The 16,258-nt window shown below is 36.6% G+C and overlaps 1 protein-coding gene across 1 annotated transcript in view; it reads right to left on the bottom strand.

Annotated features, from left to right (window-relative positions):
• Positions 1 to 16,258, bottom strand: part of kntc1 (kinetochore associated 1) — an 81,054-nt gene that overhangs the window by 39,480 nt on the left and 25,316 nt on the right. Inside the window, exons 24-34 of the mRNA XM_056458763.1 lie at positions 15,657 to 15,760; positions 14,869 to 14,971; positions 12,630 to 12,764; positions 10,463 to 10,582; positions 10,193 to 10,265; positions 8,365 to 8,432; positions 5,151 to 5,479; positions 3,007 to 3,179; positions 1,467 to 1,564; positions 559 to 700; positions 132 to 188 (exon numbers count right to left, since the gene is read on the bottom strand). Of these exons, the coding sequence (XP_056314738.1) occupies positions 132 to 188; positions 559 to 700; positions 1,467 to 1,564; positions 3,007 to 3,179; positions 5,151 to 5,479; positions 8,365 to 8,432; positions 10,193 to 10,265; positions 10,463 to 10,582; positions 12,630 to 12,764; positions 14,869 to 14,971; positions 15,657 to 15,760 (1,402 nt within the window). The remainder of the gene's footprint in view (positions 1 to 131; positions 189 to 558; positions 701 to 1,466; positions 1,565 to 3,006; positions 3,180 to 5,150; positions 5,480 to 8,364; positions 8,433 to 10,192; positions 10,266 to 10,462; positions 10,583 to 12,629; positions 12,765 to 14,868; positions 14,972 to 15,656; positions 15,761 to 16,258) is intronic.

The following is a 16,258-nucleotide window of genomic DNA, read 5'->3' as shown; positions in this document are numbered from 1 at the left end:
AACCCAGGTTACCGGCAAATTTAAAGTCCTATTAGCATGCTTCGGCATATACCCTATTGTCATAATGTCTGATATGCTGAATAATAATAATAAAAATAATAATAATGTTATATAAAGTGTGTATATCTTACCTTCTTTGGTGGAACAGTATGACAGACAGGAGCAGCCAAAAGGGAAAAGCCTTGATTCTAAAAAGGAAAAAAAGCAAGTGAAACATGGTTCACTGGGTGCAATTTACTATTATGCTGCATAGAGGTATGACTCTACACTAGACTCAAAGATCTAATAAGTCACTTCACCAATGACATTTAAGTTCTGTTCAGTGCTTTATACCTTAAAAATCCTTAGATCCTTCAATTAATCCCATTTATTTTTTTTAAATGTAGACAAAATGCAAATAAGAGATTCAAGTGATTTTTACACACAGTTGTATACAGTACCTTTCTTTCTTAAGCCGGCATATATTTTCAGGTGTTTTCAATGAGAGTGCTGGGTATTATTATTTTTTCAGAAGATAGTCTGAGTGTCTGAAATGGCAATTTCAACTGTGGTTCTTACCTGACAGTGGTAACAAATTTCTGGTGATTTTATACTGGAGCGGAAGCACTGAAACTGGATCTAGCACAATGCCATCCTCATTAAACACATCATGAAAATGGGATTCGGCATACGCATCCTCTTCACCACTTATTGAAGAGTCCTAAAAAACCATACAGTGGGTGTTAAAATAAAACCTTTGAAATATAAACAAATCAATAAATAACGATCTAATTAGTATCATGATAATTTCCATATTCAATCCAATATTTAAACCAATAAAATTGGTTGTGGCAAATAGAAATGGTGAGGATAATAAATAAAAAAAGTTAAATACATTAAAAATTGTGGTTCGACAGATCAATGTTTGTTTGTTTGTTTGTTTTTTTACAATAAGAGGATTTTTATAGAATTAGAATTTTTTCATACTTCAAGATAACCTCACAAATAATAAAGAAACGAATGAGATACTGAATTTGACAAAAGTATTAACCAAAATATTTTTATGACACAAACAAAATGTTCAATGGCATTCATTTGTGGATCCCTTTCTCTGTATTCGTGGGCCTTAAATCACTAATGTCAAATTCCACAAATGAGTAGACTCCACCCACTTTCTACTTGGCTGACCAATCACAACACACTCCCTCCAATAATGTTTTGCTTTTAAATCAGGGCGGAAACAAAGCACAACTCCCTGTACTCCCTGTTTGCAAAAGACATTTGTTCAAACTACTTATTTAAAATGAGCTTAAACTACACAATTATTGAGGGACAACTTAATTCTTTTATGTTTAATCCACCTAAATTTGTAAAAACGAAGCTAACTTAATTCCTTCATGTTGTCCCAACCCACAATGCAGGCAGAAATTAATTGAAATCAATGTACACATTTGACCTGACATGAGACCAATAAATAGCAATCTGACCTTAGCAAAAAATCCAAAATCTTCAATCTGACACTGTCTGTACACATCTGCAGCAGTTCGGGTGCTTTTACACAGTTCCAAACAGTCCAGCAAGAGGTCTGTGAAAGAGAAAATACATCACTTTTTTGAATTTGGTGTAGATGATGGATGGATGGATGGATGGATGGATGGATGCCTATAGATAGATAGATTGATGGATGGATGAATGGATGCATGGATGGATGAATGGATGCCTATAAATGGATGAATAGATGCCTATGGATGGATGGGTGGATGCCTATAGATGGATGGATGTCTATAGATAGATAGATGGATAGATGGATGGATGAATGGATGCCTATAGATGGATGGATGGATGGATGGATGCCTATGGATGGATGGATGGATGGATGGATGGATGGATGGATGGATGGATGGATGGATGGATGGATGGATGGATGGATGGATGGATGGATGGATGGATGGATGGATGGATGGATGGATGGATGGATGGATAAATTTATATGAGTTATTGCAAAAACTTCTCATTTTTCTCCAACATAATAATTTTGGTTTGGTAATTTTTCAACTGTGATCTTAAGTTCTTTTGTTAGAATGTTTCAGTTTTGGTATTGACTAATCAAATGTACACTACTGTGCCTGACAAAAGTCTTGTGGCCTGTTCAAGTTTTAGGAACAACAAATAATAACTTGACTTCTAGTTGAGCATTTGGTATCAGAAGTGGCTTATATGAAAGGCAAAGGTCTCTGGGTTAAGCATATTGCACCAAAATAAAATATGATCATGCCTTGATTTTTAATGATTTCATTATGACAGTAAGGTCTGACTTTGCTTAGACAAAAGTCTTGTCACTTAATAGAAATAATATCCACTATAGAATATAAAGTCATGGTGCAGTGGAGAAAGAATGAATATTGTGTCTGACTCCCATGAGCTTGAAGGACTGCATCCATACATCTCTGCAATTGACTCAAATCACTTCTTAATAAAGTCATCTGGAATGGCTAAGAAAGCGTTCTTGCAGGACTCCCAGAGTTCATCAAGATTCTTTGAATTCATCTTCAACGCCTCCTCCTTCTTCTTACCCCAGACATGCTCAATAATGTTCATGTCTGGTGACTGCGCTGGCCAATCCTGGAGCACCTTGACCTTCTTTGCTTTCAGGAATTTTGATGTGGAGGCTGAAGTATGAGGAGCGCTATCCTGCTGAAGAACTTTCTCTCTCCTGTGGTTTATAATGTAATGGGCAGCACAAATGTCTCGATACCTCAATCTGTTGATTCACTGGTAAAATCTACCTTCTGCCACTTTTCCAAATGATCAACTAGAAGTTATTATTTGTTGCTCTTACAACAGGGATCGACGACAAGACTTTTGTCAGGTAGTTTATATGCACAAATATAATATTGTAAAGCATCCAATAGAAAATATGAGTTTAAAAAAGAGATCTGTTAGGAGTGTACTTATTTATGCTGAGCACTGTATAATAAAGTTTTATGATATGTGTGCTCTAATAATATATGATAAGTAAAGGTGTACCACTGTGGCAGACTGTTATTGCCTGGCAGGCCAGCCGGTGGATGACAGCAGGCAGGTTTGTCTTTTCTGGTAAAACCATGGGCACATTTTCTTCCAGCATTTGGCAGAGGCGCTGGGCGGTGCTGAACAAAACTCGTCCTGTTCTGCAGTTCGAGTGGTGCTGATATAACTCACTTCATGAGGTAAACAGAAACATATATTAAAAAGCATATTAAACAGCTATGACTTATCATTATTGATTTATTTTATTATATCCCACTAAACCTTTCTGGGGTGTGTTTAGGGTAATGGGGCTTGGTTTACTGTAAAACCTAATAAAGACATGTTATTAAAAAAAATAATGACATAACTGAACCGACCCTTCAAATGTATGTCTTTAAGCAAGTAAATAAGGTGCTGTTTTTGCTGTGAGCAGAATTATATTTTTCCCATTGTAGTTTCTCCAAGTGCCACCAGAGAGCACCCTCTACCAAATTAAAGACCGTCAGCAGCATCCACCCATTGTCTTGAAAGCATTTAAAGGGATAGCAGGCCGCAGCCCTGCACAATTTAGTTCCAGCTCTGCTTCAACACACTTACCTGTAGGTTTCAAACAAGACTGAAAGACTTAATTCGTTTGATCAGCTGTGCTTAATTAGGGTTGGAACTAAACTGTGCAGGGCTGCGGCCCTCCAGGAATTGAGTTTGACATCCCTGCCTTAAAGGAACTTTTTGACATAACCAAGCGGCAACCTCCCGCTCTCCCTCGGGAAGTCAATACGGAAGTAACTGAAACTGCAATTCATCAAAATTCCGCTAGTCCTGGCTCCATAATAGAGCAAGTTGCAATTGAGCCTACTGTTAGAATGGGCAACTTTACAACAGAAAAAAAGGTGTTTACAGCCTGGTACAAAGAACCATTTTGGTTCATATAGCTATTATTACCCTCCATGATAACTGTGAGGGGGGTGAATTTTTTTATAACTCCTCCATTTCCTTTATATTAGGTTATATTAAGTTTGCATAATTAAGGGCGTGGCCACTTGAGTGACAGCTAGGTCTCGCTGGTCACCGTCACTTCACCTCAGCTGAATCCGGCAGATTAGCCACTGATATCGGCATATTCATCGTATTTTTGTGTTGTTTTATGTGGCTTTACACAGTCAGCTGCCTTTTGGACTTATTTCTTACAATTATCAGATGATATGGGATACTGTGTGCACTTAATTGTGCTCACAAACCATTAATGTGGCCTCCGTTTCCCATGTGAGTAAAGTTATATACTTGTATACCATCTCTATAAGTGTATTTGTTTTATTTAAGATCATTTATCATTAATATTTTTCTTTAGACCCGTAAAGCACTCCAGAATGTGACAGATTGATTAGCTGTAGGCTCTAGAACAGTCATCTGAAGCATTATCATACAGTGTTATGCTTGCATTTACAAACACACACTATATTTGAAGTGTTTGGATGTATTTCGCGTTTTCCTCATGTAGAAAAACGTCATAAGAACAATGTTTAGTGGCTCAATGTATTACTACAGTGTTTTTAAAAGTCTAAACACTTTATTGATATAGTGTACAGCCAAGCACATGTGGTCAGAACACAAACGAGTCGCAGGTAATAAAGTATTAAGCGTTTCTCCCAAAGTAAAGTCTGTCTGAGCCAGGTCTAAGCAAAGTGCCAGCAGGTGTCTGTAGCTCCGCTCACTCTCCGCCTCTTTGCCCTTGTTTGGTATCTCGCCGTGGGTGCGATGACGCGCGAACAAAATGGTGACGGTTGGCCGCGCCTACTTGTAGCTTCTTTTGCAGTGTTCAGAAACCTATGGGTGACGTCACGGATGCTCCGTCCATATATTTTACAGTCTATGGACATAACGCATGAACAGTAGGCGGGGAGAACCAGCTCATTTGCATTTAAAGGCACATGCTACAAATACAGCTACACTGTCCTCTGAGCACAAAATGAGCATATTCAGCAGGCTATAATAAATCTGATGGCTATTTTGAGCTGAAAATGTACAGACACATTCTGGAGACACCGTAAACTTATCTTACATCTTATAAAAGTAGTAAAATAGGAGCCTTTAAGACAAGAATAGACCATGTTTTTTGTTTTAGGACAACTTTGAGCTTCAATATCCAGTCTCCCTCTCCTCACCTGAGGATCTGCAGGGCTTTCTCTACATTTCCTGCATCCAGAGCTCTCAGTGCCAGGTCTGCCCACAGCTCCTGCTCAGTCTTCTGCAGCTGTCTGGCCAGCCGATGTAGGCCCGCTTCAGTAGAAAGGCTTTTGGTTTTCCCATCCGGATCATTGGCTACTGCAGCATTGCCATTAAGTTGATTGTCTGAAACCTTGTCTGGGTGTTGTTTTCCAGAACGTCTCCATGCCTGTGTGTTCTCATATGCGGTGATGAGCTGCTGGTTGAACTTATGTCTCACCACTGGATCATCATATTCATCTGGTGTCAAAAAGATGTCAAAGTCTTCCTAAATAAAAACACACACACATTTAATTAAAAACGTTGGATGCACAGAGGACTTAAACTTGGGATTTTTTGGCCAATATCGATACTGATAAAAAAAATAAATAAATTTTAGCAAATACTGATATTGGTCAAATGCATCTAGTACTAGTTTTATAGTCTAGTACTAGTTTTTTTATGTGTTTTAATGAACATGGTTTGGATCCATTTAACTTTCAACTTTCCAACATTTTAGGAGTTTACAAAACATTACAATATGACAATGTTCAAATGTGATATTTAAGATTTGAACGTATTTATTTTAGATATAATATAACATTTTCTTTAATCAGGGTTTCTGCAGATATCATAATTTCAAATTTAAGACCTTTTTAAGACCTTTAAGTATTAAATTTAAGACCTATATCACAATATCAAAAACATGCATACACATAAAGAGAAAACGCAAAATTAATGATGAAATAAATGTATTCAAATTAAATAGTACTAAAGACAGGTTAAATGCACCACTGAACAACAGAAAAAACAAACAAACAAACATCTTAATGCTGATTTATACTTTCGCCTGGCCACATCGCGCACCTCACGAAACGGACGAGGCTTTTATACTTGACGCGTTCGCCATTGAGCTATTCTTTTAAATGACAGGGGGCGGTCAAAAGAAACAGACGGTAAAATCAGACGGATAAACAGAGAAATAGAAAGTTTCCGGAACTACGTCATATTATTATCATCATTGAAGATTTTTAAACTATTTGTTTTTTATTATTTTTAGAATTTATTATAATGATTTTCATAACCATTCAAGATTTTTTTAAATCAAACTTTGATGCATCACTTGCTTTAGTTCATATCTCGGACAGTTCTACCTAATAAAGTTAAATATAAATAGTAACAGAACATGTGTTGCTCTATAATTTTTTTTTTATAATGGCAAGAATAAAAGTACACTTTTTTTTTTTTTGTTCACTCAACAATTCACACATTACTGTCTGGCTAGTTTCTGTCCTCTACTTATAAGCTAAAAAGGCAATAATGGGCCAACATTCCATTCATAAAGCCTAGAAATTGGGCATCAGTATATTATAAACCGATAGGTTCATATATTCCTTTCCCAAAGACATAATTTGTTACTTCATTTTACTTTGTAACTTGTAAATTGTTTTAAATTCAAAATTGTAATATATACATCAGTGTAAAACCTATGACTGGTGAAAAAAAACATATTCTGTAATATAAAAACTACCTGGGTCTCCACTTTAGCATGGCTTCTTTTGTTTGTTTTAACAAACGTATCCCTCAGGTTTTTCCAAATTTTCCAAAAATTTTTTCTCCTTTTCCACCGTTGTTGCAATTTCTAGCCAAGGATTATTGGTCATCTGGTTCTCCCTATGATCACGCATGGACGGATCATAAAGATGTCTGTACAGTCATACCTGTTTCAGACAAAATCTCTTCAAAGTGTTTCATATTCAACTCAAATCAAACACGGCACCTCGCAAACTGTTCACTCGAGTCTCAAAAAAATTTGTGAGCTCCTCCAGCTGAAATTATGTCGCGCGCACCCAAAGCGAACCACCGCAAACACAGCGATGACATCGCATTCGAGTTTAAAAACAGAAAGCTGATTGGCTATTGCATGTTGGTCTCATTTGTAGTTGTAATACCGCAAATTACATTTGGACTAGCGAAATAAACTACAACATCACAAAATCCAAGCAACAACAACAACCAGTGCAAAAATATTTAAGACCTAGAACAGCGAATTTAAGACTTTTTTAGGCCTAAAATTTTGATTTTTAAATTTTAGACTTTAAGACCACGCAGAAACCCTGTTTAATAAGCTTAACAAATAAAGCCAATGCTGTTTCTGTATGTGAATTAAATTTTACGGAACTTTGTGCAGCTCATTCCCTCCATGTAATTGATAAACCATCAGTAAATTAAATTATTATTGGTGATAAATATCGGTGACCAATACATTGGTGCATCCATAATTAAACCCCTGTAAAATGAACAAGTCCATTTGTTGTGGAACATTTAGGTGTTAAATGCCATTTAGGTGTCAAATGCCTCAAAATCAATTTACAGTGCTCAGCATAACAGAGTGCAACCTATTTAAGGGATGAATATTTTTCTTCATTTCTCAGTGAATATAGGCAATATATTTTGGTGCATTTAAACAAAACAGATTTATTAAACAGATATATTAATTAAAATGTATTTTAGTCACCAAAAATTCTAGAAATGGAAAGATAACACAATTAAATTCAAGCAAAATATTGCAAAAAAAATTACAGCCAACAAAAACCTCTTGATTTTTCCTCTTTTTTAAATTTGTATTTAATATTTTTCTATAACATATACATTTGGGTGTACAAGTTTTTGGACCATTATCATAAGTTATTTTGTTAGATAAGCTCCAGATTTGGCTTCAGTACTGACTAATCTAATGTATATGCACACATATTGTATAGCTTCCTATTAAAAAATATGAATTTAAAAGATAGATTTGTGAAGGGTGTACTTGTATATGCTGACCCTACTGAAAAAAAACAGCTTAAACCAGCCTAGGCTGGTTGGCTGGTTTTAGCTGGTTGACCAGCCTGGTTTTAGAGGGGTTTCTAGCCATTTCCAGCCAGGTTTTAGCTGGTCGAGCTGGAAAATGACCAGCTAAAACCAGCTTGACCAGCTTAGCCAGGCTGGGAGCCCAGCCTAAACCAGCTATGTCCAGCTTAAACCAGGCTGGTCAAGCTGGTTTTAGCTGGATTTAGCTGGTCATTTTCCAGCCTGACCAGCTCAGACCAGGCTGGAAATGGCTAGAAACCAGCCTAGGCTGGTTTAAGCTGGATTTTTCACCAGGGGAGCACTCTATAAATAAAGGCAGACCTGTAGATGAGCGATGGCTGTGAACATCTTCAGATTGTTCTCACATTCAGTTTTCTTAAAAGCGTCATCTACAAGAACAAAAGGACAAGAAACGTTACCTTTCAAAGAAAATCAATTCATTTCAAGTGTATTAGAATAATATTAAACTTAATATAAATACCCAATGTAGTACCAAATTCAGTGACAATAAATGTTTCATTGTTATTAGTAGATTTATAAATTTACAGGCAGTGTTTTTACTGAGACTTTTATTCATATTCATCTATAAAACAGAACATCTTAAGTATGAAAGACAAAACACAATTGGAATATTTAAGAAGTTAAACAGATCCAAAGGGAGTTTTAGCTCAAGGCAAGACTGAAAGCAATACGCTTATTTCACGTGGCTGCCATTTTAAAACACAAAAGCGAGGCTGTGGTAGGAAGAAACTCGGAAGTAGAGGATCAGCACTGTAAACATTGCAGCAACATGCTGTGTACTACAAACCTCCAGCTGTTGCCGTGATTTCAAAATGCAGATATAATGTAAACATCACTTTAATATCATTCAGTTCAGTTTAATTTAAACAATTAAAAGCATATTAGGCATCAAACAACATTACAATCTCTTTCAGAGTAATACGCCTCAGTGTCCTCCTAGGCTTCAGTTCATGACAGCAGGTAAACACCATGGGGAAGCTTCCCAGCTTCAGCCTATGTAACCCGGTGAGCGATAAAACAATGCAGTCCTCTGTAGCACACCCTCGTGTTGTCTGTAATACTGTTGTCCTGGTGCTGAAGTTTTAAAAACGTCCTTTTCCCGCTAAGATTTAAGCACCGCTGAACGTGCTCTTAAATAGCGCTGATTTGCCAAAGTATTCACCAGTTCTCAACAGAAATGACTGTGATTGCCTGTGAAGGTCATCAGTTCACCACTCTTCACCGAGTGCAAACAGAAATACACAGACATTGGAGCGTTTTAAAGCCACGAAGATCTGTCGATTCATCAGCGGATCGCTCGTCTGTGTTTGCGCTCGGTAAACATCGGTGAACTGATGACCGCCTTGACGGCCAATCACAATCATTTCTGTTGAGCACTGGTGAACACTATGGTAAATCAGCGGTGTTTAAGAATGCCATCAACAGTGCTTAAATGTTAACAGGTAATGGACTTTTTTTTTTACATTTCAGTACCAAAATTTTGTATCGTGACATGTCTAATATAGTGAAAGAATCAGTTCATTAACTTGAGTTTGATGAATGGCATCTAAAATGTGTATTTGGGGAAGAAAACGTTAGCTAACTAGTGCCTTTTCCCTTAACTTAGCTGAAAATGAGGTCCAATATCCTGTTTTATTTTCACTATTCATTCAGAACGGACCTTTGAGTCACTCGGAAGGCGATGAAAGTATAAATTTGTGTCACTTTCTCTTCGCTGATAAGATATACAGCCAGGTACACAACATTCTTGTGTGACTCAGGCGATACTTCCGGGTTTCTTCCCACCGCAGCCTCGATTTCTCTGTTTAAAATGGCGGCCGCGTGAAATCAGTCTATAGACTGACTGATAAAATGAGAGTAAAATGTTTACATTTAAAAGTCTTCTCTAAACAAAACAAACTAATAAAAAAAGCCTATGCAAACTTCAATCATATTGTTAATTACTTTGGCATGTTAACAAAAAGCCTTAAAAGCATTTTAGAGATGATAGAAACTCTCATTGTAAATGAAACATGCTCTGTGCTGGTTTTGAGACTGAGCCCAAGAGCTTCTTGAACTCTTATTTTAAAGTCATTATTAGAGACACTATATCGGCATTAACACACAAAAACATCAGTTGCATACTCACCTGTTTGAATGCTCTGCAGGTACTTTAAAGCTTCGACCATAGTCTGTGATACTAGCATTTGTAATTTCTTCTGCTATTAAAACAAAAGACATTTAACTCAGGAAATCTGACTTTATCGTATACACATTAATCTCACAAAACATGTAATAAACTAGTATCCAATTTTTACTGTACCATATTATTATGCAAATTGCAAAAATAAATAAATACAGGGTGGATTCACAGAACTGTTGACATGTCAGACTCTCTTTCTCTCATATAACTTCTGACCTCTTCAGAAATGTGTTGCTTGTCTTGGAGTTCAAGTCTTGCCCAGCATGCCATTCGCTCAATCACAAATATGGCATCAGAATGTGGCAGACTCTTCAGCAGTGTAGTGCACTTCTCTCTCTGCAAAGAGAATGTGAAAAAATTCTAAAATATACTACAAAAAATTTTTTTTTTTTAATTATGATAAAAATAAAAGACAATTTCATGCCCATAACAGGCATGTGATCAGCCGAGAACAAAAAAAAAGACGAGACCCCGTACCCCTTAAAAAAAAAAAAAAAAAAATTATGTATATACACACATATATATATGCACACACATATATATACACATATCCATACATATACATTATACATAGATATATACATATATACATATACACATACTTACACAGTTGAAGTCAGAATTTTTAGTCCCACTTAATTATTAGCCCCCTGTTTATTATAAGTATTAACATATAGTAACCTATTTATCAAAACCTGGAGAAGTAGCTTGGACCTCATAAATATATGCTACATGTCATCACATTTTTTGATAAATCATTTTTGATAATTTTTTTAAATATATGTAACATGTACATATGACATATTTGATTCCTCTGCGTACCACTAGAAGGAAGCCCACGTACCACAAGTGGTACAAGTACCACCGTTTGAACCACTGCTTTAGACTATCGAAAAAATATATAGCTTAAATGGGCTAATAATTTTGATCTTAAAATGATTATTAAAAAATTAAAAACTGCTTTTATTCTAGCCGAAACAAAACAAATAAGACTTTCTCCAGGAGAAAAAATATTATCAGGCATACTGTGAACATTTACTTGCTCTGTTAAACATCATTTGTGAAATATTTAAAAAAAGAATTCAAAGGGGGTCTGATAATTGTGACTTCAAATGTGTATATATATATTGGTGATATTAACCTCCTGTTTGTGGCACATTAGTTTACGTGAGGGGGCTTGTAAATAACTCATGAAAGAATAAAGTTACGTTTAAAACCAAGCACACCATTGTTTTTCTTGTGAAATTTCCAACAAGTTTATTAAGGTGTATCTATATAAATCGCCCACCCTGTATGTATGTATGTATATGTACATAAAGATATATATTTGCGTGTGCGTTTTTAAATAATAAATAATAATAATTCTAAAAAAAATAAGAAATAATATTCTTTACATAAATATTTGTTATTAGCCACACAATTACATTTTTAAAAATTGTTTTAATTAAATGTTTGGCAGTTTAATAGTCACCTCAGTAATATTTAAATAGGTTTATACTTTGTACCTCAATGTCCGGACAGATCCATACACCACTGCTAGATGGCGCCACTAACTCAATTAATTCTCTTGTGTTCACAGAATATAACTTTCCCTGTAATTTAGTTGACTCTTTATTCCAACGTGATAACGTGAACTAGTCAACAATTCAAACTGTAAAAATATTAAGTCCAGTTGAATCGAGTAGCCTAATATACTTTAACATTCGATCCTGAAAAGAAAATCATACATCATAAGTAAGAGTTTATCACTTTCCCTTTCCTTCAGCTTAATCCCTGTTTTTAAGTTAATTAATTATAGTATTTTTATAAATTTGTAACACCACCTAAACTTATGACACTTTCAGATATTAAATTTGAGGTGCTAGGCTGTAGCACTGAATTAATGAAGACATGAGGACAGATGACTTGCAGAGAATAATAACAAATGTGCATCCTGGCTTTATTTATAATGTACATAAAGCGCACGTGGTCGTGACATGCAAATGTGAGCGCAGAAAAAGTGCACAGCTGCGCACGCATTCAAAACGATTTCAGAATCTTGCATATAATCAGCGGTTTCGTCAAATTATAGGACTACACAATATCATTATGTTACATACACAGTAGCCTAAGTAGATCTACAATTACATCCCTGAAAGACCTCCGGAATGAATCAGGTCTTCTGCTTTAATGACGATGGAGACACCCCCACCCTTCAACTTTGGATTTATGCAAACTAAAAAGGGTCGCTCCATTGAGCTCGGAAAACACAGAAATCCATATTTATACAGAAGACCTCTCATCCCTGCCACAAGTAGCATATTCCTCTTTAACATAGTTAAAAATATATGTTCCCTACAGCACATGCCTTTCAGAACAATAGTCAATTTTGTGGGAGTCATACCTTGTTGCACTTTATAAGCTGGATGCAGTGAAGGTGGTGGAACTCTGCTGGGTTTAGTTTGTAGGCCTGGATTAGCTTCAGTGAGTCCTCCAGAGAAGTAGGCAGGTCTTGCTTCAGGATGTACCTCACAAGCATCTAAGCAAAGCAAACAACTTGTAATATCAGGTACTTGAAAGACCAGAGATCCTTTGCATTTTTAAGATAGTTTGGAATAATCAATTATGAGAAAGCTCTGCCCTTATTGGCTGAAGTGCCCCTCTCAGCCTGTGATTCCAGCGACCTTCATCCCCCCCCACACTAAGCGTGATTTTTGCGACCGTCACCATAATCCTTTGCCTACAGCGGCAGTTCAGCTTTCTCCGGCCCTGTGAGCACCTGCCTATTTAAGAGTCCGTGCACGGCACTGCACCACACTGGTTGCTTTGCTACGAACCAGTTGAAAAGAACCAAAATGTAGTCATGTGACAAAATTCACATCACTCATTGGCCAGATGTTATTGAATGCATTTCCTAAACTGCTTTTCGATTGGTCAGAATGAACATGCAGGAAAATGCCAATGAAACCCCGCAAGTAAACAAGCTGGCAGACACAAAATGTCGCTGCACTGGCTGATTGTATCCCTGGTCATATTCTACTATATAGTTTGTAAACATCACTTTAGACAAACTATACACTTCGAGAATGAAGCACAGCTGCAGCTGGAAAACAATGTTTTAATGCATTGCAAACGGCAAAGGCGTTAGGAGGAGGCGTGAATTAATTAATTCTCTCTCTCTCTATTTAAAACTGTTGGTAAAGCGATGTCAACAAATATTATTCGTCCAAACCCCATAAGATGGGACAGCGCATTGGACTACGACTGCTGGATTAGTCAAAAACGGTGCAGTACTTTTTTGTGGTTGGGTCTTTTTTAGTTCGGATCATGGTCTCACCACAAACAAATCGCTCCAGGGTTCGTTTGAAAGCATACAGAGACCACCTATTCTAGAAGGTCTCGTATGCTTTTTGGTCCTCTTTTGGTGCGCACTTGAGTGCGACTGCTACATTCACACCTGCCCAAACGAACTGCAAGGAAAACGAACTCTAGTGCAATTCAACCGAACTAAATAGGGCAGGTGTAAAAAACCCTAAAATGATCGAATCAAATTCCCTGACTTTTCCTGAATTTTATATAATTTTTAATGAACAGAAAAACAGACAACTGTTGTTGAACACTGAGCAGAAAAACAACAGCCACAGATAGTAATTGAACTGCATTTGAAAAAATATATACAGGAATCAGAGAATGAAAGTCAATACCATTCAAGGCTTTTTTAAGACTCTTTCCACACTTTTTTTAAGCCTCATTGCAACTTTAGTTTTCAACTGGTAACACTGGTGAGATTTTAACCAACAGTATATTCACTAAAGGCTGATTGTAAGAAACTAATCCTAAACTAAATCATTATTCATATTAGGGGTGTCAAAATTGTTTCTTCTGTGCAGCTTGATGCAAATGCGGACAATTCGGTTTCGGTTTAGTAAGAATCATAACCGGTTATTATGTAGTGACGTCATTTATCTCATATGCGCTATGTCGGCATAGCTTCCTATGGCGAGGGAGGCGAGCGTGAGTATTTATAATGCTCCAACTACTTAAAAAAAATGCAGAAACTGTGCACAATTTGACTGCGTGTGTGTTTGCTGGATCAGTCTTTAACTGACGCCCCTATTTCACTGCGATTGAGAGAATGAAAGTAAACTCCATTTCTCTCTTTCTCTCACTGTGGCCCATTTGGCGTGACGTTTCCTCTCCTCTCGGCTGTTACAGTGATACTTCTGGATACAGACACGAGCACGTGTCTGCAGAGTGAGTTTTCTCCACCGCGTCCATCATGGATCAGCTGTGATCGTCGCTGCCGTTTATCAGTGTCACTCATCGGTGAACAGCGGCAGTGCATAAGAGCCAATCGCAGCCCTTTCTGTTGAGCGCGTGACCACTCAAAATTGTTGTAGTGTATGAGTGTGTGTGTGATTGTGTGTGTGTGTGAATGCCAGAGTGTATGGGTATTTCCCAGTGCTGGGTTGCAGCTGGAAGGGCATCAGCTGTGAAAAAATATGCTGGAATAGTTGGCAGTTCATTCCGCTGCAGCGCCCCCTGATAAATAAGGGACTAAGCTGAAGGAAAATGAAAGAATGAATAAAAATGCTAATCCAGCTGCAGCCGGATTGTACATTATACATTTAAGACAAACTCACCATGATATCCCGACTGTTAGAAAGGGCCAAGCTGCGGATACCATAGCATCTAAGAAGCTTCTTTATTTCCATCAGTCTGTATCCTTCTTTCAGCAACTCCTGTCTGGAGATATGAAAATAACAACCTTAGACTAAAAATTGCACTCATATTACGCTTCATTTCCTTACAAATTAGTGCTGACTGAATTTTATATACCTTAAGTGAATTTCAAAATCAGTTGTTAAGTTAGTTCAAACACTAGTACTATAGATTTGTCGAGACTCATCAGACCAGGCAACATTTTTCTCACAGGAGCTCACAGGAGTGGCACCCGGTGTGATCTTCTGCTGCTGTCGCCATTTCATATTATGTTTCATTTCCTTACAAATTAGCGCGGGCTGAATTTTATATACCGTAGGTGAATTTCTAAGCCAGCTGTTAAGTTAGTTCAAACAATAATACTGTAGATCTTGAAGGCAAATAATACCAATATGTTTGATGATATTGTTTTAAGAAATAATGTCAAAATGAAGTGAGTTTTTTCTTAAAACAAGCTAAATAATCTGCCAATGGGGTAAGCAAAATAATATTATGTCAAACGGAAAAACTAGATTAGTTTGCTTACCCCATTGGCAGATTATCTTGCTTGTTTTAAGGAAAAGCTCACTTCATTTTGGCATATTATTTCTGACAACAAGTCAGTATTTTTTGCTTGTACAGAAAAATCTTCTTGATTTAAAAATGTTTAGATATTTGGACTAGAAACAAGAATTTATTTGCAGTGTAAAAAGCTAAATAAACCACTCACTTTGGATGTTCCTTCTCCAAGTGCAGCTGAACAAGTTTCTCAATGGTGTCACTCCAAGGTACCACAGCCTTGTACATTATTTCAATCACAGCATCCATCACCTTCTAAAACATGATAAAATGAATGATAAAATGATTCTGCCAACAGAATCTACAGTGGTTTAACATAATAATAATAATAACAACATTAATAATACAGCCAATATGTTCAATAAAAATTTGACATTTGAAATTCAGTTTTACATATATAATTTGTAATGATGATGTGTGATGAAAAAATAAAGCTTTCAATTAATTCTGGTTATAGATAATAGTTACGAAGTATGCTATCTCAGATGCAGAAAAGCTAGTTTATGCTTTTATGACTTCTAGGCTGGATTACTGTAATGTTCTGTTTGCTGGCTGCCCAGCATCCTCTATTAACAAACTTCAGCTAGTACAAAATGCAGCTGCCAGATTTCTTACCAGGTCTAGAAAATATAATCATATCACCCCAATTTTATTCTCCTTACACTGGCTGCCTGTTAAGTTTCATATTGAATTTAAAATATTGCTTCTTATAAAGCCTTAAATAATCTAGCTCCTGTTTATCTAAACAACCTT

Source organism: Danio aesculapii, chromosome 5 (genome assembly GCF_903798145.1).
Source record: "Danio aesculapii chromosome 5, fDanAes4.1, whole genome shotgun sequence".
NCBI lineage: Eukaryota > Metazoa > Chordata > Actinopteri > Cypriniformes > Danionidae > Danio > Danio aesculapii.
Note: the sequence above shows the minus strand (reverse complement) of the source record. Positions and strands in the feature narration are given on the sequence as shown.